The 23,083-nt window shown below is 36.7% G+C and overlaps 1 protein-coding gene across 1 annotated transcript in view; it reads left to right on the forward strand.

The window, feature by feature from the left end:
* The window catches only part of MYO16 (myosin XVI), a 414,776-nt gene that overhangs the window by 264,443 nt on the left and 127,250 nt on the right, over positions 1 to 23,083 (forward strand). Inside the window, exons 25-27 of the mRNA XM_036458153.2 lie at positions 1,485 to 1,657; positions 4,007 to 4,087; positions 4,345 to 4,550. Of these exons, the coding sequence (XP_036314046.1) occupies positions 1,485 to 1,657; positions 4,007 to 4,087; positions 4,345 to 4,550 (460 nt within the window). The remainder of the gene's footprint in view (positions 1 to 1,484; positions 1,658 to 4,006; positions 4,088 to 4,344; positions 4,551 to 23,083) is intronic.

Consider the following 23,083-nt stretch of genomic DNA (forward strand, 5'->3'; position numbering starts at 1 on the left):
TATATATGTGTGTGTGTGTGTGTGTGTGTGTGTGTGTGTGTGTGTATTTATATGTATATATATATATATATATGTGTGTGTGTGTGTGTGTGTGTGTGTGTGTGTGTGTGTAGCTATATAGCTACATATTAAAGTCATGAATTTATGCTATAACCTCTAATTTTAATCTAACAACATAGGGCTTCTTTTTTCCTTCTTGCATTTCATGATCATGTCATCCTTCTCTGGACAGTTCTCCCTAGTTGCCTATTTGTTTATTCACTGAGTGACTTTGCACTGAGTGCATTGCTAATAAATATGTTAGCCTGGACAAGCAAAATAATATGGCTCTAGAAAAGGTAAAATGGCATTGGTACAAAACATTGCTAACTGTCTGATGGGCTGAGCAATATCCTAAATTATTTATGCACATTATTTCACATTTTGATAATTTGGCAATTCTCAAAATAGGTATTGTCATGGCCAGTTTAAAGAAAAGGAAACTAAAGCTTAAAAATCTGCCTATATATAAATAGGGGTAACACAAGAAAAATGCCTTCTAGATCCTTAAACACCATATACAGTTTTAAAAACACTGTTTGAATTTATAGCCAAAAATCCATTCATCATGGCCCCAGTTTCTTTCTGAGATGTGAAGAAAGGAATGTGAGCCCGGAATTATTAGAATTTCTATAACATAACATCCAATACTTATCAGCATAGGCTTTTTATTTTTAGTGTACTTTTCAATTACAGTTTACATTCAATATTATTTTGTATTAGTTTAAGGTGTTCAGTACAGTGGTTAGATAATCATATACTTTACAAATTGTCCCAGTACCACCTGGTAATTTACATAGTTATTACAATTGTATTGACTATATTCCCTATTTATATGTGAATCTACAAAACTAACTAAATGAATAAACCAAATTGAAATAGACTCAGAGACATAGAACAACAGACTGATGCTTGCCAGAGGGGAGAGGTGTGGGGGCACTGAGTAAAAAAGGTGAAGGGATTAAGGCATATGGATTGGCAGTTAACAAATAGTCCCATATGTACTACATCCAGCTCTGAGACAACTTAGATTCTTGTGAAGCTTGTTCCTAGGTAGTTACTCTCCTGCAATGGAAGTTCCTGAGAGAATCCATGTCTCCATGACTTTGGCAAGTACATTAAAGCCCCTTAGGATTGATCAGGTAAGATTCTGCTCAGACAGCTAAGAGAGTAGTGACAATTAGAGAGTGAGGGGTCAAACAGTAAGGTGGAGAATTGGGAAACATGGATCAGGACTCCTGGCCAAGGGCACAGGAGGTCAAACTTTGTCAAATAGCATAATGCATAGTGTGGAAAAGAAAATAGAGGCAAAGGGAAAAATGGACTCTTCAATTACATCTTCCACCCTGAACATGTTACTAGGTGAAGGACTTGGATGAGGAATATGTAAAATGTAAATCACAATTTTAATGCCACCTTACAATATTCATTTATTTATTTCCTAGCTAGTGAAAATGTCGTGATCAATCACTTGTTCCAGTCGAAACTGTCACAAACAGGATCCCTTCTATCTTCCTATCCTTTTAAATTCAGAGGACATAAATCTGCCCTGCTCAATAAGAAAATGACAGTTTCTTCAACTATCGGAGAAAACAGGAATTATCTAGAACTTAGTAAGGTAGGAATTTTGTGATTGTTGTTTGGTTGTTTTTAAGTTTGCTTAAAACGTTTGCTTTTTTTTTTTTAAGAAAGGACAATTATAAATAATAAGGGAAATAAATTGATATTTTAATTTTTAAAAATTAAATGAAATAATGCCTACATGAAGTATAAACATTTGAAAGAGGGACCAGTATAGGAAAGTATTTTCCAGTGATAATTCAGTAGCAAATAGAGCATTTATAATTGTGTTGGTTGTCTGTGCAACATCCTATTTATGTTTCATCTCTATGACTATCTCTGTGATGAATGGGAAGTAACTTCATGGATAGTAGGCTAAGAGAGAATTAACTTAGCTACCTTACTCTGTTGACATTAATTACTTCAGAAATTTTAAGTCTCTATACATAAATTGCAGTTTGTCACAGATACAGTGTCTTTTTCAGGTGCTAGAATGTTTTCACTGCATATTTTGTAGACACAACTTATTTTTTTATTATAATATTTTTTAATGTGTATTTCTCTCACACAAGTGTGGCTGTACTTACAACATAATGGTTCAAACTATTTGTGAAATAGAACTACAAATTCAGTAGAGTTTTTTGTGGGTTTTTTTTTTTTTAACTGAAATGTCTTCAGTTTAAAATTCAGTGTGGCCCAGTTTGTTTTGCTTGCCTCTACCAAAACCATAAAAGATGAGAAATATGATTGGGAAGGTGTCCAGGATAATTATTTTTAGATACTCAGTTGTAGCTTGCTGGAATGCATTTTAGCTTACCAATTAAAATGAAAGCATAATTAAAATCAGCTCTATTTTAGAAGAGTGGCAGAAATGTGTATAACGTATTAGAAATGTGTGTGTGTGTGGTTCCTAGGCCTGGGATTTAGGGATCCTTTGATATAACTATATGATCACAGGAATTCAATCTCACTGAATACAACAGTGGCATCTTTTACATAAAAAAGACAAAGATTTATTCTTTATAAGGAAGATCTCTATCCCCGAGGGTTTCATTGAACTTGCTGGCCCTTCCTTTCTCAGTCATCCTGAAAATCAAGAACAAGAAATCACCACACACCTCTAAATTGTAATTTTTAACCTTAATTATTAAACATTACCAGGCATAGATGCCATTAGTCTTTTCCCTAAAGGACTGTAGAGGAGAGATAATTCATAGCAGTTCCTCCACCCAGAAAGGGAAATTGACTTCAATTTCAAGGGGTGGAGATTTATTTATTACGGTTATTTCTTAAGTGTTCTATTCCTCTCTTCTGTCCAAACAGAAGAGAGGAATAGAACACTTTTGCCCTCATCCCTGCATGTTCTCCCCTGTGACTGGCAAGGTAGGTAGGTGTCAGCCAATTCTTTAACTGGTCATCACACTGGGCTTCCTGTTTGCAGGGAAAAGTTGATCCTGGACCAGTCACTTCATTTGACAGTCCCCCATCAATCAGTGATAATTAATAATTTCTGTTTGACAGTTCATCTTAATGGAAGGAAAGGAGCTATTGTCATGGTAACATAGCACCAAATTGAAAAGACGGTTATTAGAATTTTTTTCTTGTATAAAGATCTATTTAAAGATAAATGATTTTGGATCACTAGATATGTTGGCTTGAGTCTGTATGATTTTGTGAACTGTAAAGGTACATTAGTGGTTGAGATTCCTTTTAGACCCTGGTAGAATTTAATTAATTTCCTTATGCCCTTTATTTCTTCATTCCCCCTGGCTTTTAAAAAAATCTCCATTATGATTTAATCTTTGCTACACGTGATTTTTTTTTTCTTTTAAGAGGTGTATATAATTACTTATCAAAGATAATAGTCTATTGTCCTTTTTCACAGCCAGGCAAATGTTTTGTAGTTTAAAAAGAAGAAAAGGAAGGGTAAGAAGAAAAAAAAAGGGTGAGAAACAAATCATAGTCAATCTTAAGGAAACAAACCAGTGGTTGTGAAAACATCAAATCTTTGTAACATAAATAGTATTATTTTTTCCCTACAGTCAGTGACATTTCATGATAAATGTGGACAGTTAGTAATACAACTAGTAAAAATACCAAGATGAGTTTACTCTACTGGCAAGTGAATCTGGATCTATATTTAATTTCTGATTAAAGTAGGTACAGGATACTTACAGCCACATATATGAAGGGTTGGTAGTAATGGTTGTTATTTTACATGTAGTTTCCCATTTCCCCAGTATATGGCAGCATTATAGAAAATCATTTGATACTGATTTTTATAGTCTGTTTTAAACATATTTCTGCCTGTCAGAGAATTTACATGGATGAGAGAGTTAATTTTCTTCTTCTAAATGGAATTTAGTAAACTAAATTTGCTCACCTTTTCTTTTTGTTTTCTTTATAGTTATTGAAAAAGAAAGGAACTTCTACATTTCTTCAAAGACTGGAACGAGGAGGTCCAGTCACTGTTGCATCACAACTCAGGGTTAGTGATGTTTTCTGATTCTCAAACCTAAATTTTGATCATATCAACTGTAGAGGGTTTACATAGAATTCCCCTCCCCCATTGTCGACCACTTGAGTACCTTTACACACACGCGCGCGCGCACACACACACACACACACACAGTGAGTGAAGGCATAACTTTTAAAGTCCTGATTGAAGATAAAGATTTTTATTTAAAAACTGCTTTATCTTTTGTTGTCTTTGAAGAATCAGTTTGGTTTTACTTCTCTCCTTAGAAATCTCTAACGGATATTATTGGAAAACTTCAGAAGTGCACTCCACACTTTATTCATTGCATCAAGCCCAATAACTCAAAGCTGCCAGATACCTTTGATAATTTTTACGTGTCTGCTCAGCTACAATATATTGGGGTCCTGGCGATGGTGAAGATCATCCGATACGGATACCCTGTTCGCCTGTCCTTTGCAGATTGCCTGTCAAGGTAAATTTTGTTCCTGAAACATTGTGTTTGCTGTTCAGTGGCGCATACTGACCATATTGCAGTGAAGTCTTCTGATCTTTTGCTTTATTATGGCGTTGCTTTTATTATTAATTTTCTCCTATCCAGAAGAAACAAAATGCTCTGGGAAATAAGGAAACACACTGATAAAGCTAATGTAAAAAGTTGCTAAACTTTGACACCTTGGAAATCATTTTCATGTTCTCTTAAGTATGTGGAGTTCATTAGATTTAAAGATTTACAAAATTATCTCCTGTAATGTTTACATAAGGGTTATTACTTGAAGTAAGAACATATATATGTGATTATTTCTTTTTTTATATTTATGAACAAAACATTTTTAGATTGGGAGCTGATAAAACATGTATGGGCCAAATTTAGATCATCACCTATTTTTGAAGATAAAGTTTTATTAAAACAGCTTTATTAAACAGATGAAAATGTCTGCTTTTAAGGAATCAATAAAAGGGGGGCAGACAAAATGAAAACCAAAAAGTATTTGTTAATCCTGTATAAAAAGATGAAATTTTAAAATAGTTTTGATATAAGATAGTAATAACAATATAAGAATAAAGACTAGCATTTAAGGTTGCAAACTAACTGTACAATAGTGTATGGAAAATATTCTTAATATACCATTCATTTAAGAAAATATATTTTGAGAATTTTGTTGACCAGAAATTCAATTTGAGTCACTAATCTGAAGAAGCTGCTAAACTTAAATCAATAAGTTGGAAATATTTAGCTCAGAACAAAGGGCATAATATTTATGACTAAAACCCTATGTTCAATTTCTTTAACACCTGTTTTTTTCAGAAGAAAGAAGTATCATTTCTTCATTGTGTGTTTTGGTAAATTTCACAAAGACACAGAGAGGCAGATAAAAATCATATGAGTTTTCTTCAGCTATCCTTTTTTTTTTTTTTTTTAAACTGATAGAATATCTGCAGAAGAAAAGATAAAATTGACCACATGTCATGATAAATTATTTGGGGAATGAATATGTTTAACCTGCAGATTTATATTTCATATTGACAAAATATCTGTGAGTTAAAACTTTAAAGATGCTTATCAACAAGTAAATAGACACACTGTCTCCTCTTTATAGGGAAGAACTACAATGTATTTTCCACACATAATAGTTTGGGCATTCAAAGTAATCCTTCCCACTTGTTGAAGTACAAGTAGTTTTTGGATTAATGAGTTTAAAAATCTCCTGCCAAACAAGTATAGATTTCCAAATTCACCCCAGACCTTCCACATGGCAATCAATACAGAGTAAAACCCAAGGACCTCCTGGTTTGTCTTGTGGTGAGGGATAAGGTGTATGACCTGCTAGTAGCATATGATATCAGAGGGTCACAGGCCTTGGTAAATGGGAGTTTGGGCAGCAAAAGTAACTCCCGTCCCAAACATTGCTGAGAACTCCTCCCCAACATTATTGTCCATGAGAATCACTCTGGGCTTGTTAAAACAGATTCCAGGGCAGCACCCCCGAGTTCCCCACTCAGTAGGCCTAGGTGAGGCTGTGAAATTCTCATTTCTAATGGTGATACTGACATTGCTGATATGTGAACAAGCCTTTGAGAACCACTGGCCTAGAATACCTAGTCATCTGGGGCTATGTCTTTGTTCTGTTTCTGTGTTGTTGCTTGTTTATTTGTTTGTTTTTTCCCAGCTGAGAGCTGAAAGTTTGTGAATGCCTTGATAATCAAAGTGAACTTTTTGAGACTGCAAAATCTCAATAATTTATTAAATTATTAATTGAAATCTGCAAATTTTTCAAGATTCCCTAGTGATCTGTATCCACTAGGAGTTTGAGAAACACTGCTGATGGATTTCTATATTGGATATAAAATAGGATTAATCTAACTCTGTGAAAATTTTTAAAAGTATATTTAATGAATTTGTTTTTTGTTTCTTTACTTTGTTAAAGTGTCCTAGAATCACGTAATCAAAGAAGGTTTGCATTAAAGGCCCCCTTAGTGTTTCTCTAGTATAACCTTTGTTAGCTGTACAAGCCTTTATTTTGTTTTTACTATTGACACTCTTATAGATGTCCCCCACTTCCACTCATGTTTGCCTACCTCCATCCAGACCCTTCTTCCTCCCCCCCCTCCCAAGACACCCCTGTGGCCATCACCACACTATTGTCTGTATCCAGAAGCTATACATATATATTCTTTGGCTAATCTCTTCACCTTCTTTCATCTAGCCCCCCTCCCCTCTGACACCTGTCAGTCTGTTCCATGTATTCATACCTCTGGTTCTATTTTGTTCCTCAGTTTCTTTTGTTCATTAGATTCCACAGATCATTGAGATCATGTGGTATTTGTCTCTCTCTGAATGGCTGATTTCTCTTGACTACTATTCCAGAAAACAGTTATTTTGATTGCCCTATTCTCTGAGAAAAGGGTAGAGAAAATGGCTGTGTGGGAAGAAGTGTGGGGGGGTGGGGTACAATATTATATATCATAATGATTAGTAAATTAGTTTTATCTTTATTTTATTTTTTAAATCTATTTTTACATATACACTCTATAAAAATTCATTTCTATTAAAATAGCATATTCAATGAATGTCTTTTCTTTATATACATATTGTCCTTGTTATACTATGATTCTAAGCAGGGACCATCTCTTATTTAGTCACAATTCCTGTGCATTTTTGGTGTTTAATCAATGTTTTCAGAATGAACCTGACCTTGAAGATTAATGGTTGTTCAATTTGAAGCACTGTTTCTGCATAACAGAGACTATAGCTGTACTTTATTTGTTTAAAAGAGCAGTACAGATGGGAAATTATATTTTTTGGAAATCGTTGCATTTCTTTAGACAGCCCCTTATTTAAAAGGCAACGTGATGTCTAATTATTATCTTTATTTGCAATGACATATCAATAGAAATTGCATTATTAATTTATTTAAATTGAAAGTTGTCATCATTTATCTTAAATTAAGGATGCCAGCCTGGAATATTATCACAAAATTGCCAATAAATAAAGAGACTATGTTTTCATAGAACTTGAATAAAACACAATCCACATCCTGTCCCATCAGGAAATAACATGATTTATTATTCAGAAAAAGCATCAGAACTTTGAAGTCCCCCCCAGGCTATCAAGCATCATTATATATAAAAAGCCCAGGGGTGCAATTTAATAGAAAATTTTAGTTGTCAAACTATCAGACAACAGAATGTATTTTTCTTATGTAAAGTATTTATTTTCTATGCATAGTATCCTGTCTTAACTGTTAGAGAATAAAGTCCTGTCAAAACAAATGACTTCGTTTAGTATACAAAAAGGATTATGGTTACAAAAAAATGGACAAATGTAAAAACAATGTCCAGTTTTGAAGCAAACATCTACTTATATGCACAGCATTTATTGTTTCTGCTATCCAACATGATAATAAATGTGGACAGTGGACATTCCAGTAGACTCTGTAAGTGCTTATGATTATATTACAAATTTTCTCCCTGGTATCTGGGCTTTAATTACCGTTCATCATTCTGAGTCTTCCTAATTGAAAGTGGAGAATTGTTTTAGTTGAGAGGATTCTGTTTTGATTAAGTGTAGAAGTATGCGTGTTGAATTTTTTCCTGATAGTGTCAGAAGCTTCCTAGGGGAATGATAAAGATGTAAGATCCTGTCTCTTGTGTCAGGAAACTTCACAGGTTTGGATATATGAGGAAGAAGAAAAGGAGCAACAGAACTGAATTATTATATATTAGTCATGGTGCATAATATTACCTATTACTTGGACTGAATTGTGTTTCCCTTCTCCCCATTTATATTTTGAAACTCTAATCCCCAATGTGACTATATTAGGAGATGGGGCCATAAGGAGGTAATCCTACCTAATAAAGAGGGAATATACTAATTGACCCTCACACTGTTGCAAAGATGGTGGCACCCACATCCAATAAGGAGGAAATATGCTAATTGACTGCCATACCCTCAAAGATGGCAGCATCCACAGCCACAAGATGGCGGAGCCCCATCCCCTCAGCCTCACTGAGGTGGCAGGCACATGGCAAAGCTGGGCCTGCTCTGGAGTCCCCCAGTCCCCTCAGCCTCCCAGTTGCCCAGCATGGGTCTGAGGTGTAGACAAGACTCAGATGGTGGCTGCCCAGCTGCCTGGGGCCTTCCAAGGCTCAAGTAACCAGGGCCAGCCGAGGCTTGCACTGCCAGCAGTGGCAGCAGCAGAGGTGTGATGGGGGTGTCGCCTTTCCCTGATCACCAGGCTGCCTCCCACCTCCCACCCCTGAGCGTTCCTAGACTGTGAGATGGGGCAGACCTGGCTGAGGGATCCCTCCCAACTCCAGTGCTTGAATTTTCATACACTAGGCCTCTAGTTAATACTAATGAGATAATAAAAGTGAATCAAGTTCTTATATGGCATATGATACTCCTTATTTCCCATTGGTTAATGGCAATCATTTGGCCAAGGTTAGCATCATTAGGGAGGAAAAGTATCAGGAGGTACCATCAAACATAAAACAAAGAGTGGGAAAGTGTAATTTTCTTGCTCACTTGTCTGTTGCTGTATGACAGACTATCCCAAAATTTAGTGGCATCAAAATAGCAATCTACTATTTCTCCCAGTTGTATGGGTTAACTGGACTTAGTGGGCAGTTCTTGTCTGTGGTCTTCCTGACAGTTGCTGGTATATGGGAGAAGAGTTTGATGTTAGCTGAAGAGGTCAGTGGGGCTGGATGTATTATACAAGACAGCTTCTACCCTGGTGTATCTGGTGCTTTAGTGTTCCTCTGTGTAGCCTCTCTGTCTGCCAGAATGTCCTGGACTTTTTTCCTTATGGCTATCAGTTCTAAAGGGCAAGAATAGAAACTTGCAGCCCTCTTCAAACCTGCACATGGGACTAGTATAGCATCACTGGCTCTGTGCTCTATTGGTCAAAGCAGTTGCAGAGGAGCCCAAATCATTCCAGTGATAAGGAAGCAATTGACAGTGGCCAACTTTGAGACAAGCTGACACATCTTAAAGGAAGAACATGCAAGTAATAGGGAACAATAAAAAGATCTCCACGGCCATGCCTATACATATGAATGATATTATTTTCGTATCTCACCAGGAAGTGTACTAGTATGTGAGTTTGATGTATTGAATAATAGAATACCATTATTCCCCCCCTCCCCCAAATTATAGAACTGTGGGAAATAATAAAGAATCATGGGTGAATGCTGAAGAAATGGTTTTGAGAAGTTCTTAAAGGTATGGCACCTTGCCCCTTATGTGGTGCTGTACCATTCTTTACCAAAGCTCTCTTTAGTAGCCCATATTCTTGTGACATTAAAATTACCATGGCTTCTCAGTGAGTCATATGTATCTCCACTCTTCTCAGGATGCTAACACTCCAAATGGTCATCCTCTCCTGGGTGGTAAGCTTCTAGGGGTCATGTCCATCATTCATCTACGGGCTTGTTTATGGTTGGCAGCAGGGAGTAGGACAACATCATTACAGGGAGAAGTTGACCCTTTAATGAGGTGAACTTATTTGGAAAAGACAGAAGGACTTGCCCAGTAAAAGCAACACAAGGGTTGCTATTATGCTTGGCACGGCGAGGGTGCATGATCTGTGTTTTGAGATTGTTACTGGATAAGATCCCTGTAAGAAATAGTCTGAATCATGTAGCTTGTTTAAATGACACAGTTGTTGCTGAAAGGTCAAGCTGTGAAAGAACACAGCTGTGATTAAATTGGGTGTGGGGAGACGGATGAAAGAGGGCACACTTCAGCTTATTGGATTAAACTAATGGGCAGCGGCTGCCCAGCAAAGCAGAATCATCAGTCACAGATAGGGGTTGGAATCTTCCACAGGTTTTTTTCTGGTTACATGGAAGTGAGGCCAGTTACTACCACTACAGCTTTAATGGAAATGTTAATTAATAAGTTCAGGAGCTATTAAAATATCCTAAAGGCTTTAATTGGCAAAGGGTACATTTTCTTCAGGATACTTTTGCCAAATCTAAGTTTCTGTTAAAACGCTTCTGCAGGATTGGCTGATTGTCTAAAGTTTTAATGACATTTAGGAAAAAAAGACTTACTACTTTTTAATGGGATATAAAATAGGAGAGAGGTATAAGTAATAGATTCCAGAAGTCATTTCAACTTAAACATAATGAAGTATACCTTTATAGAGAATTTGTCACAGTGATCAGTAGATTATGAATCATAAATCCCCTCATCACCTACTCTGGGAACTGCAAACTTTTTCCATAAAGGGCCACATAGTAATTCTAGGCTTATAAGATATATGATCTTGATGCAGCTACTCAACTGTGCCTTGTGGCAGAAAGCAGCCATATACAGTGTATAAATTAATGGGTAAGCTAGTGTTCTAGTAAACATTGACATAATCAGAAGGTGGACAATCTTAATCCCAGAGCAGATAACCCCTTATCTAGTCTCTTTCACCATTTTTCTGATAGAGTCAGGAAAACAAATTCCATAAAAAAAGGACAAATAATGAGAAATGACTTTTATGCTTCCTTTGTACTTTCATAATGAAATTAGGTCCTTATTTATAATCTAATGAGCTATATGATCTCTCATAACAACATTCATTCATTTATCATTTACTTCTGTATTATTTTTTTGTTCACTCTTATTTTATACAAGCACTAGAGGCTCAGTGCACGAAATTCATGCACTGGACGAGGGGTGTGTTCCTCAGCCCCATCTGCACCCTCTCCAATCTGGGACCCCTAGAGGTATGTCCGACTGCCTGGGCCTAAATGGGCAGTCAGACATCCTTTTCACAATCCAGGTGTGCTCGCCTGCCTACCTGCCTTATTGCCCCTAACTGATTATGTCTGCCAGCCTGATCACCCTTTAAACGTTGATACCTAACTGCTCTCTTCTGCTGGTCCGATTACCCCTAACTGCTCTCTCCTGCCAGCCTGGTTTCCCTTAACTGTCCTCCCCTGCAGACCTGGTCATCCCTAACTATCCTTCCCTACAGGCCTGGTTTCCCCCAACTGCCCTCCCCTGCAGTCCTAGTTGTCCCCAACTGCCCTCCCCTGCTAGCCATCTTGTGGTGGCCATCTTTTGTCCACATGGGGGCAGCCATTTTGTGTGTTGGAGTGATGGTCAATTTGCATATCACCTCTTTATTATATAGGATTTTTTCTGAGTAAAAATGTCATTATGATTTGGAAAAGCACTGAAACCAGAAATAGCAATATGAGCATCATCATTGAGCATCATTATGTACTCACTGCGGGTCAAACTCTAAATCTATACTTTATACTTATTCTATTCCTCATAATAACCTTCGGAAGGAACTGTTCTCATCATAAAGATATTAGTTATTATGTAATAAATGCTAGAGCTTTTATTTGAATTTGCCTTAAATAACATGTATCAGTACAAACTAAGCACTGACTACTTCTCTGAACACTTTGTAAATGTTATCTCATTTAGTCCTTTTTTAAAAAAATCCTCATTCAAAGATATTGTTTCCATTAATTTTTAGAGAGAGTGGAACAGAGTGGGAGAGACAGAGAGAAACACCAATGTGAGAGAGACTCATGGATTGGTTGTCTCCCACATGCCCGGGATCCTGCAACCCAGGTTTATACCCTTGATTGGAATTGAACCCGGGACCCTTCAGTCTTGTTACATAAAAGTGATGCCAGTTACTACCATTATAGCTTTAATAGAAATGTGAATTAATAAGTTTAGGCGCTACTAAATATTCTAAATTTTCTTCAGGGTAATTTTGCTAAGTTAGAGAGAGAAATATTGATCAGCTGCCTCATGCACATTCCTCACTGGGGACTGAGCCAGAAGCCTGGGCATGTGCCCTGACCAGGAATTGAACTTGTGACCTATTGGTGCATGGGATGAAGCTCAACCATTGAGAAATACTGGCCCATCATTATATCTTTGTTCTTGATTATCAGTATCATCCAAAGCCAATAGGACAGGGATCCCAAAGCAGCACTATGACATCAATGGGAAAACAAATCCCTGGAGATTTAGAAAAGGTAGTGGTGGGTCCTCTACTCTTGATTATCTTTGCTCTGTTTGCTTAAATGTGGGAGTTTCATTGCTGCAAGTTATTCCCATACTCACAGCCATCTTGTAAATTCAATGATGACATGCAGCTAATCACATGGTGGAATGTGGATGAATTAGTCATGATATCTGAAAAATTGGTTCAAAGAATAGTAAGAAAGCTGATCCTTAAAAATGGAGTACTGCACATTTTTATTTAAAATACTGTAACAAATGAAAACAAAAAAAAAGCTTTTAGTAACTTTCTGACAACCTTAGAAACAATATCCCAAAGTGATCAGTTTAAATGACTTAAAGTTAATATATAATTCCATGTGGGTAAACATTCCTTGCAAAACAAATGAAATCAGGGTGATTCTTACTATCCCAGGAAAATAGGCAAGAAGTTTTTCAGCATGAATTCAATATTATATCAGTTGCATTTCATTTTAATACAATTTTAAGAGTAAATTCAATCCCAGAACACTGAATCTTATTTATCACTTGATTTATCTGGGCTTCTTGACTTCCCTCAAGTGATGTATCTCAATGTTTTTAATGATAAGTTTCATCATACAAAACATCTCACAAAATGACCTTGCTTTCAGGATCAAACTAGTTTTAAAGAATTACATTTAAGTTGCTTGTTTTATTACTTACATATTATTCACTTCTTTTCTTAAAACAATTATGTTGTTTAATATGGCTATTAGTATGTGGTAGATTTCTTTCATTATATCTGAATGACCTGAATAATTTAGGAGCATACAAAGATCCTCAAGGCATCATGGGGACCTTTGAAGAGACCTAATCAATATCACCTATTACTCATCCAATTTTGACCAAAACTAGAAGACAAAATATAAGGCAGAGGACAGATCCAAACGCTGCCTTTCTTGCTCATAAAATGTGGGTTGAAGGACATGGTTTGATAAAAGAGGCAGACATGCCTGATACTAGAACCCCAGAATTAGGGGACGATCTCCACAGTTGCAGACCTTCCCATGATGGATGCCGTTCAGGTAAAGCTTGAAGCTTTGAGGACCTGAGGGAAACAGTTTCTCTGCAAGCAGGTTGTTTCCAAGAAGATGAGAATGCTTTGGGGTTCTTTTCACCAAAATTACCAATGAGACAAGTCTGTCACTTCACTTTCCCTTATAAAGGGTAAGAGTTTCCCACCCTATCTTCATCTTAACAAAACGTCAGAAAAGAAGAGGGAGTCTCTTTGGCTCTGTGGTATATTGTGTTCTGGAACCATCGGACTCATTTGATAAGTCTATACATAATTAGGGATGTGATTATATCCCTGAGGGGTGTATCTAGTCTTTCAAATCATTCTTCCTCTCACCCGCATGAGCTCCTCACTTCTTGTATATATTCCTCTGACCACTGATGAGCAATATGGATGTTGCACCCAAAGATTCTGAAGTATGCCAACAATGAATTACTTTAATTGATCTCAGATCCACCCTGAATACATTCTATTTCCCGTTTCCTGTTCTGAATTACTGTCTAACAGAACCTACCAGCCATTCTGCAACCAGGATAAATGAAAATACTAAAATAAAGCAAATAAGCAATGCAAATAAAAATTGCTGTCGCCTAGATATTCCCCAAATTTGACTATAAATCTTCCATTATTAAGTTCCCCCAGTGAGAAATGAAAGTTCAAAGATTAATGCGTATTGTAAATTAAAGCCCAGAGATATTTGATTTCAAAGGAATTCAAATCCCAGATCTGATTATCTTGTCTTTTTGAGTTAAATGTACAAAAATTCATAATGCATAAGTTAAATTATTATCCCCGAATCATCCTTTTCATTTTCTTACTTGGTTCTGTCTTAGCTAAAGAGGTTCCAGACATCTTGGTTGAGCTGAACCCTTTGGTATAACAGTTTGAGCTATCATCTCTGTCTGTTTTGCCCGCAATAATAAGATGCCATACACTTGGGGGCTTAAACAGCATGAATTTCTTTTTCTCACAGTTCTGGATACTTAAAGTCCAAGATTAGGATGCCATCAGTGTTGATGTCTGCTGAGAACTCTGCCCTTGAGTTGCAGGTGGCCACCTTCTTACTATGTGCTTCCATAACCTTTTCTTGGTGCATGAATGTAGAGAGAGGGATAGCAAAAATCAGAGAGAAAGAGACAGAGAGATGACTTTCTGATATCTCTTCTAAAACCACATTACTTCTTGGATAGAACAGCTATGGTACATTTACACAATGAAACACTGGTTGGCCATAGACAGGAAGAAAATCGTACCCTTTGTGAAAGCATGGGTGAACCTAAAAAACATTATGCTAAATGAAATAAGCCAGTTAGAGAAAGGCACGTATCATATGATTTTGCTCATATGTGGAATATAATGAGCAAACTGAACTAATAAGTAAAATAGATAGAGACTCATAGATAGAGAACAAGTAGATAGCCCAAGAGAGAAAGAACTCATGGACACAGACATCAGTGTGTTAGGTGCAGGGGGAAGGGGAAGGGGAAGATGAAATAGGTTATAGGGAGGAATAAATGATGATGAAAACAATTAAGAAAAAATAAATAAATGAATGGTAGTTTTATTGAATTAGGTCCCCCCACCAGATCTAATTTAACCTTAAGTACCTCCTTATAAGGGCTCTATTTCCAAATGTAGTCACATTGGGGATTAAGGCTTTAACATTCAAATATGGGGGGAGGGCATTGAGTCCATAATAGTCAACTTAATGGATATGGCTATTTCAGGCTTCACATGCTGTGTTAACTAGTGCAAAGAGTCCCATCATCTTCACATTGACAGACCAATGAGTTAATAGGAGACCTAAGGTTATTCAAACATTAACTTCATACACACTAAATTTAAGACTATATACCTAGTATCTAGTGCAGTATATTAAGGGCATGATTACTCTTTAATCTAATAGTTTATGTTGTTAAAGACAAGGGTGATCACAGAGTATTTTGACCAAACCAGGGCATGTTTTATAGTGACATGGGGCATTATTAATAATTTAGACAAGAATACTGGTAGAAACTGGGACATATCTGGCAAGCCAGGACTTTGGTTATCCCAACTATCCTTACCCTGCATATCTTTTTTTTATGAATTTCATCACATTTTATTACCAGGGTTTTTAATATTTGTCATTCCTGGTAGACTCTAAACTCTGTTAAGGAAGAACTTCTGTATGCCCATAATAGATGACCAACAAGTATTTGGTGAATAAATTAAGACATGAAAGAATAATGTTAGTTTTCTGTATAGTTTTATAGTTGAGCTCTAAATTATGTGTCCAAGATATAGCATTCATTGATATTCTATGTAAAACTCATTAGTGGGTCAAAATAATTTTCAGTATCTAACCAACATAACATTTCTGGTTTTATTATACCTAAATATTTCTATTTTAGGGTAACCATTTAGATTTTACTTATTTTTGGCCATTACAAACTTTAGTGTGAGATAAAGATCCCAGTCTTGGCTTTGACACTGATTAAAATATTATCTCACTTCCCCCAAAACACTGTGAGTCATTATCTGAAATTACTAGCCATATAAGAATTGTACAACAATGCATATATTAGTACTCCTATATTGATTAAACAGTGGCATTACTTGATATTTATTTATTTGTTATTTGAAATGATTCAACTAAAAGAACACTATTTTATATGGCAAAAGTGTAGAATCAGTGTATGCAGTAGAAATATTTTTAGAAATAAGAACTTCAAATCACAATTGACACTGTATTAACGATCTATGTTTATGTAGAAACTATTTTTAACTAAGGTAATTTACAGTTAAAACTGTTCCATTTAATAGTATTTTCATAATGTACTTCATTACTCTATGACAACTGTATCATTATAAGACCATATTACTTAAACTTAAAAACTTTTGCAGCAATTTAATAAATAAATATTCCTATTATATAAAATAAAGATGCCTATGTTGAACAGAATTCAATTTGGGAATAAAAGTAATTTATATATATATTAAAAAGTAATTTATATATATATATTAAAAAGTAATTTATATATTATATATATACTAGTAGCTCATTGAAGGAAGATTCCTGCAATAGGGCTTCCTGCTGTGCTCTCCCCCACCCTGCCTACTTCCCTTCTTTCTCCACCACCCCACTTGCTTGCTTCTCCTCAGCTTCCCTCCCTTTTGCAGTGATTGGCTTCTTTATACACAGTCTTGATATACAAATTAACTGCCATCTTGGTTGAGTTAATTTAGATACTCACCCTGATTGGCTGGTGGGCATGGCTTGGGCATAGCGAAGGTGCTGTCAATTTGCATGTTACTCTTTTATTAGGTAGGGTATCCTCTCTAATAAAAGAGAAACATACAAATTGACTGTACCTTTGCTACGCCCACCAACCAATCAGGGATAATATGCAAATTAACCCAACCAAAATGGCAGTTTATTTGCATATGCAGGCCAGAGCAAAGACTGAAGACAGTGTAGAAAGAAGCCAAGCACTGCAGAAGGGAATGAAGTTGCAAAGAAGCAAGAAAGTTGGGTGGTGGAGAAGGCAGGGAAGCAGGTAGGGTGGGGAGAAGGGAGAGAAGGAGGGAGGGCAGTGGAGACCCCAGCAGGAAGCCCTATTACAGGAATCTTCCTGCTAGAGGCATCTAGTATGTGTGTGTGTGTGTGTGTGTGTGTGTGTGTATGTGTGTATTATATAACCCTGATATGCAAATAGACTGAATGGGGAACAACTGAACAACTGAACACTAGGGGGTGTGTGCAGAACATGGCAGACATCAGCAATAGGTGGCACAGCATGGAACATAGTGGGCATCAGCCACAGTGGGATGGTGGAGTAGGTGAGTGGGGACACCAGACCAAAGTGGGGCATCAGTCATTGTCATCAGGGCAAGCCTCTGGTCCTTACTGAAAATTCTTTGCTTCTGCGCGTTGAGGTCCTGCCAGGTGCCTGCATCTGCTACTAGCTTCTGCACCTGCTGCTGGCACCAGCCCCACACCCACCCACTGCCGGCACTAGAGCGCTTGCTCACACCTGCTGCTGGTGCCCAGCACTGGCCCTGATCGCTTGGCACTATCAGTGGGTGTGAGTGGCAGCTTCCGGCCCTGATTTCCCCTTGGGGCTTCTCCACTTCCCCATCTCCTGAGTAGCCACCTCCCACACCTGTTGCAGGCAATGGCCCCACTCAAACCCTTGGTTGGGTTTATTTGCATGTTTGCTCCTGATTGGCTGGTGGGCGTGACTTATGGGTGGGGCAGAGGTATGGTCAATTTGCATATTACTATTTTATTAGATAGGATATGTATATAGTTAATCTATAATTTTTGCCTGGCCGGTGTGTGGTTCAGTTGGTTGAGTGTCATGACATGCACCGAAAGGTTGCCAGTTCCAATCCCAATCAGAGCATCTGCCCAGATTGTGGACTCATGCCCATTAGGGGGCATGTAGGAGGCAATCAGTGTTTCTTTTTCACATCTATGTTTCCTTTATCTCTCTCTCCTTTTCTTTCCTTCTCTCTATACATAAATAAAATTTTAAAATTCATAATTTTAGAAATATTATGACAACATATTGTTAAACTTCAAATTAATATTCTGACAAATATCTCTCTATGACAAAAACATTCCAACAAAATTCTACAAAGGATCTCCACTAATTTTTCCACAGCTATCAGAAATGAAATAACATATTAGAAGGTAACTACTAATGTATTCAGAACATTGAAATTTGCAAAAGGATAAATCATGCAGAGTGACCTGAAAATTATCAGTGCACTTAATGAGGGACTCAAGAGAAAAATACTTTAATAGGAATGACTTGAGCAATCTCAACAACTGACCAGATGGTTAGAGATAGGGACATTGTGACTTTTTTTTTTTTTTTTTTTTTTTTTTTTTTTTTTTTTTTTTTTTTTTTTTTTTTTTTTTTTTTTTTTTAGCTCTGATCATCATAATCTTAAAAATCATAGTCTCTTCAAGAACTAGAATACCACATTTACCAAAAGCATGCCCTTCCTTGTTTTGAACAAATATCTATTAGTTCTCTACAAAGCTAAGACATGGAAGTAATTATTTATACATTGCATTTAGTAAAGCAATGATTATTTAACATGATGGTAAAACAAGAAAGTTATAGCTACACCTTTTCCATTAGAGATGACCTACATCAATTCAAAGTTGACTTTTATTGGATTATCAGGAAGCAGTTTTTGAAAGAAGTTATTACTTGGGATATTTTAAAAATCTACTGGTTCATTCCAGGTAAAATGTATATTTGGAGAAGGCATAGATATAGGATAATCCATTTTCTGTGCCAAGTACACCCCATTGTCAAGACCACCATCAATGCCATAATCATCTTCCCACAATTCAGTTATATAGCTGAGTACCATTTGATTAGATACTTTTATTTGTTGTCTTAAATTCTTGGTATTGTGCTTTAGTCATTGCTACAAATAAGTCTACATATTCAGATAATAGGACATATACTGTATTTCCCCAACACTTACCTAAACCATCTCCCTTATTTATGGAAAATTGATAGAAAATCCACTTCACAGAAAGTTCTGGGTTCTAGTCATCCTACCTAATAAAAGAACAATATGCAAATTAACCATCACTCCACTCCACAAACCACACCCATAAGCCACACCTACCAGCCAATCAGAGAAGGATGCAAATAAACCTAACCAAGATGGCTACAACCACAGAGAGCAGGAGGGAGGCATTTTCCTGGCAATGGAGAAAGCCAAGCTTTCTGCCTGCCCTTGCCAACCAAAGCCACCCCTCAATGCTATAAACTTTCAATTATAGAAGGTAAACAAATCCAAACAGAAATGGCTGCTGCCACTGAGCAAGCAGGAGGCTTGGCTCCACTCCAGGCTACAAAGTTTCAATTGTAGAAAGTAAATAAATTCCAGATACTAGGGCCTCTGCTTGGGTCGCTGGGGGATGTGGCCAGCCTGCCAACCACCACAGGCCCCTCACTCAGCTCAGGTTGCCCCATGCCCCAAGATACCCTTCAGGGCAAACCAGCTGGCCCCTCCCGTGCACCAGGCCTCTATCCTATCTAATAAAAGAGTAATATGCAGATTGACCATCACTCCAACACACAATATGGCTGCCCCCATGTGGTCAAAGATCCTGCCCCTATGTGGACACAAGATGGCCAGCAGCAGAGGGCAGTTTGGAGAGACCAGGCCTGCCAGGGAGGGCAGTTGTGGGTGATCAGGCAAGTAGGGGAGGGAAGTTCGGAGGCACCAGGCCTATAAGGAAGGACCGTTGAGAGGGACCAGGCCTATAAAGGAGGGCAGTTGAAGGCAATCAACCCTGCAGGGGAGGGCAATTAGGGGTGACTAGAAATACTAGAGGCCAGCAGAGGAGGGAAGTTGTGGGCAAACGGGTTGGCAGAGGAGCAGTTAGACATCAATCAGGCTGGCATGGGAGTTGTTAGGGGTTGATCAGTCTGGCAGGTAGGCGAGGAGTTGGAAGCAAGCAGTCCTGAATTTTGAGACAGATGTCCGACTGCTGGGTAGTTGGACATGCCTCTAGAGGTCCCAGATTGGAGAGGGTGCAGGCTGGGAAGAGGGATAACCCCTTCCCTGTCCTGATGCACTAATTTCGTGCACCAGGCCTCTAGTATTTCATATTTCACATATTTAGTAGCTTCACAATATCGCTTGTATCCTCTTTGTAACTACTCCCATTGTGCACTTTCACTGAGAATGGTTAATTACTACATGCCATGCCATAATGTACCTTAAAAATGCAATGATAAATGCATCTTTTTCTCATTCCATCTCTTAAAATAAATAACTTTATCAGGTTGAAGAATTTGTTCTTTCCACTATAACTTAATACAGCAATTTTCAACAAGTTTGGTGCAAGAATTTTTAAAACATGAAATACCTTACCATTTAGTCAGGGCATTGACCTCTTTTCCCTTAGACTGTTAAATGAAAAAAAAAAAAAAATTACAGCTGTCAACACAGTAGCCAGCCAGTGTGAATGAATCAAAATTATACCCATTTTTTTGGTTAGATTGGCCAAAAATATTTTTGGTGTGCCATAGAATTTTAGTAATTACTTTATGTGCTATGAGGTGAAAAAGGTTAAATACCCTGCCCTAATATCTTCTCACAATCTTATCTTGATGTAACCTTAGTAATATATACCAGTCTCTTATTTTCGGTTATGCTTCCAGCACCTAACACAGGACCTGGGGAAAGATTGGTACACAATAATTATATTGTTGTCCTTAAAAGAATGAATAAGAATTTATATCATCATTGGGCATTTTCCAGAGAATTATTTATCCCCATGTCTCTGCTAACGTTCATAAAATCTGTGTTCTTTAAAACACACAGGCACACACACACACACACACACACACACACACACACACAAATTATTCTTCAGAATAATCAGTACATCTCAAATATGGCAGCTCAGGAGACTCAAAACATTTTATTGTTTTTTATTTGTTGGTTTATTTGTTTTTAATAAGAGTAGCTAGTTAGGGCCTGGGAATGGGGGGCATGGAAGAAGAGAGGGGGCTGGAAGAGGTTAATGAAGAAAAGAGGACCTATGTAATACTTTCAATAGTAAAGATTTAAGAAAGAAAAACAAGGAAAAATTAAATATGGGTGTCTGGGTTGGGGCCAGGGTAGTAGGTAAGGTTGCCAGATAAGACATTAGATGTCAGATAAAAAATAAGATACCCAGTTAAATTTAAATTTTAGATAAACAACAAATATTGAGGATTGACAGATATGATTACTAATCAAGGATGCCATGACATTTCCTGGATCACAATTTCATGGATCCCCCTTCTCTTCTCTTCCCTTTCCTTCCTTCTTTTACTCTCACCTTCTTTCCTTCCTTTCTTCTACAAAAATTTATGGATTATCTACTACAATTGTTAGCTACATTACCTAATTGAATACTTTTGTAATTTTTTTAGACTATAATATTCAAATCCATTATTTTTATAAGATACATTTTCATTTTCTATTTTATATTATGATTGCTAACTGTTGAGTATTTAATACAATGATGAATTGTATTTATATAACAATATGGATACAGAATTTGGTAATCAGAACTCAAATTTCTCAAAAATACTAAAAACAAAATTATTTTATTTCATGTGCATTTTAATCTCTGTTCCATTATTGAGAGATAAAGGGTATCTACTTCTGCCTGGAAAAACATAGAATTACATATTTTCAGATACAGATACATATTCCCATAATACTTCTAATAATATAACTGCAGACATATATAGGAATGTGGCCCCTTCGGATGTGTCTCAAATCTTAGGACGCTGACTAAGTGTTTTAGCTTAATCAAATTTTACTGAAAAGACTACAAACACATTAACTAAAATTTTTTTTCTACCTTTTAGTATATCCTGTTTAGAATAATCCTTATCTAAAAATATTTTCATAACTGTAACATTAAAAAGTATGGTGGTTACCTGAGGGAAAGGGGCTGGAGGATGTAAAGGGTAAAGAGGGTCAAATGCATGGTGTCAGAAGATTTGACTTTAGATGGTGGGCACATGATGTAATATACAGATGATGTATTATAGAAATGTACACTTGAAATCTATGCACTCTTATTAACCATAGTTACCCCAATACAATACATCAAATACCAATATTTATTAGTTTTTGCTGTTGACCAGATGCTGTTAAAACATGCACTATGTGCTCTTATTTTCTCATAGTTATGTGAACTACATATGATTCCTATCAAAGTCTCAAACTCAGTTCCTCTGATTCCATCTTCCTAGCTTATTTTGCACCAAGAGGTGTTACTGCTCTGGTGTTAACAGGCAAACTAAACACCAGAAAGAGCAAGAATTTTTATTTCTATTACAATCATACAGGACATATTTTTTTTTTACTTAAGTACCTCTGGATTTTTTATTAATGTAAATTTATTTCTAAAATTTTAACTGTTTTAATAAAAGATAATTGGCATGCATAAATTGCACCTGTTTTTGGTTTTGGGAGATGGCAAGTTGTAACATAAACCTGCACCCTGAAAACCATTCCACAAATAAAGATGGTTACCATAACAATTACCCTCAAAAGATTCCTTGTGCTCTTTTGTAGTATCTATCCTCTTCTTACCCATCTCTACTTCTTACCTCCAAACAAGCATCGACACACTTTTGTTTGCTATATGTTAGTTTCATTTTCTAAAATATTCTATAAATGGAATCATAAAGCAGACTCATTTCTGTCCGGCTTCATTCACTCAATGTGGTAATTTTGACATCACCGATACACTGGTAGTTGTATCAATAGTTTATTGAGTATTATTGCTGTTATATGTTTACTCACCCCTTGATTTGGGATGTTCTCAGATTTTGGTTATTATAAGTAGAATCATCATGAACATTTTGTACAGGTCTTTTTGTGGACCTGATTTATTTTCTGAGTGGGGTTATAAATATAAAAGTGAAGTGACTGAGGCATATGGTTAAGGTAT

The sequence above is a fragment of the Pipistrellus kuhlii genome, unplaced genomic scaffold (genome assembly GCF_014108245.1).
Source record: "Pipistrellus kuhlii isolate mPipKuh1 unplaced genomic scaffold, mPipKuh1.p scaffold_m20_p_3, whole genome shotgun sequence".
Lineage (NCBI taxonomy): Eukaryota > Metazoa > Chordata > Mammalia > Chiroptera > Vespertilionidae > Pipistrellus > Pipistrellus kuhlii.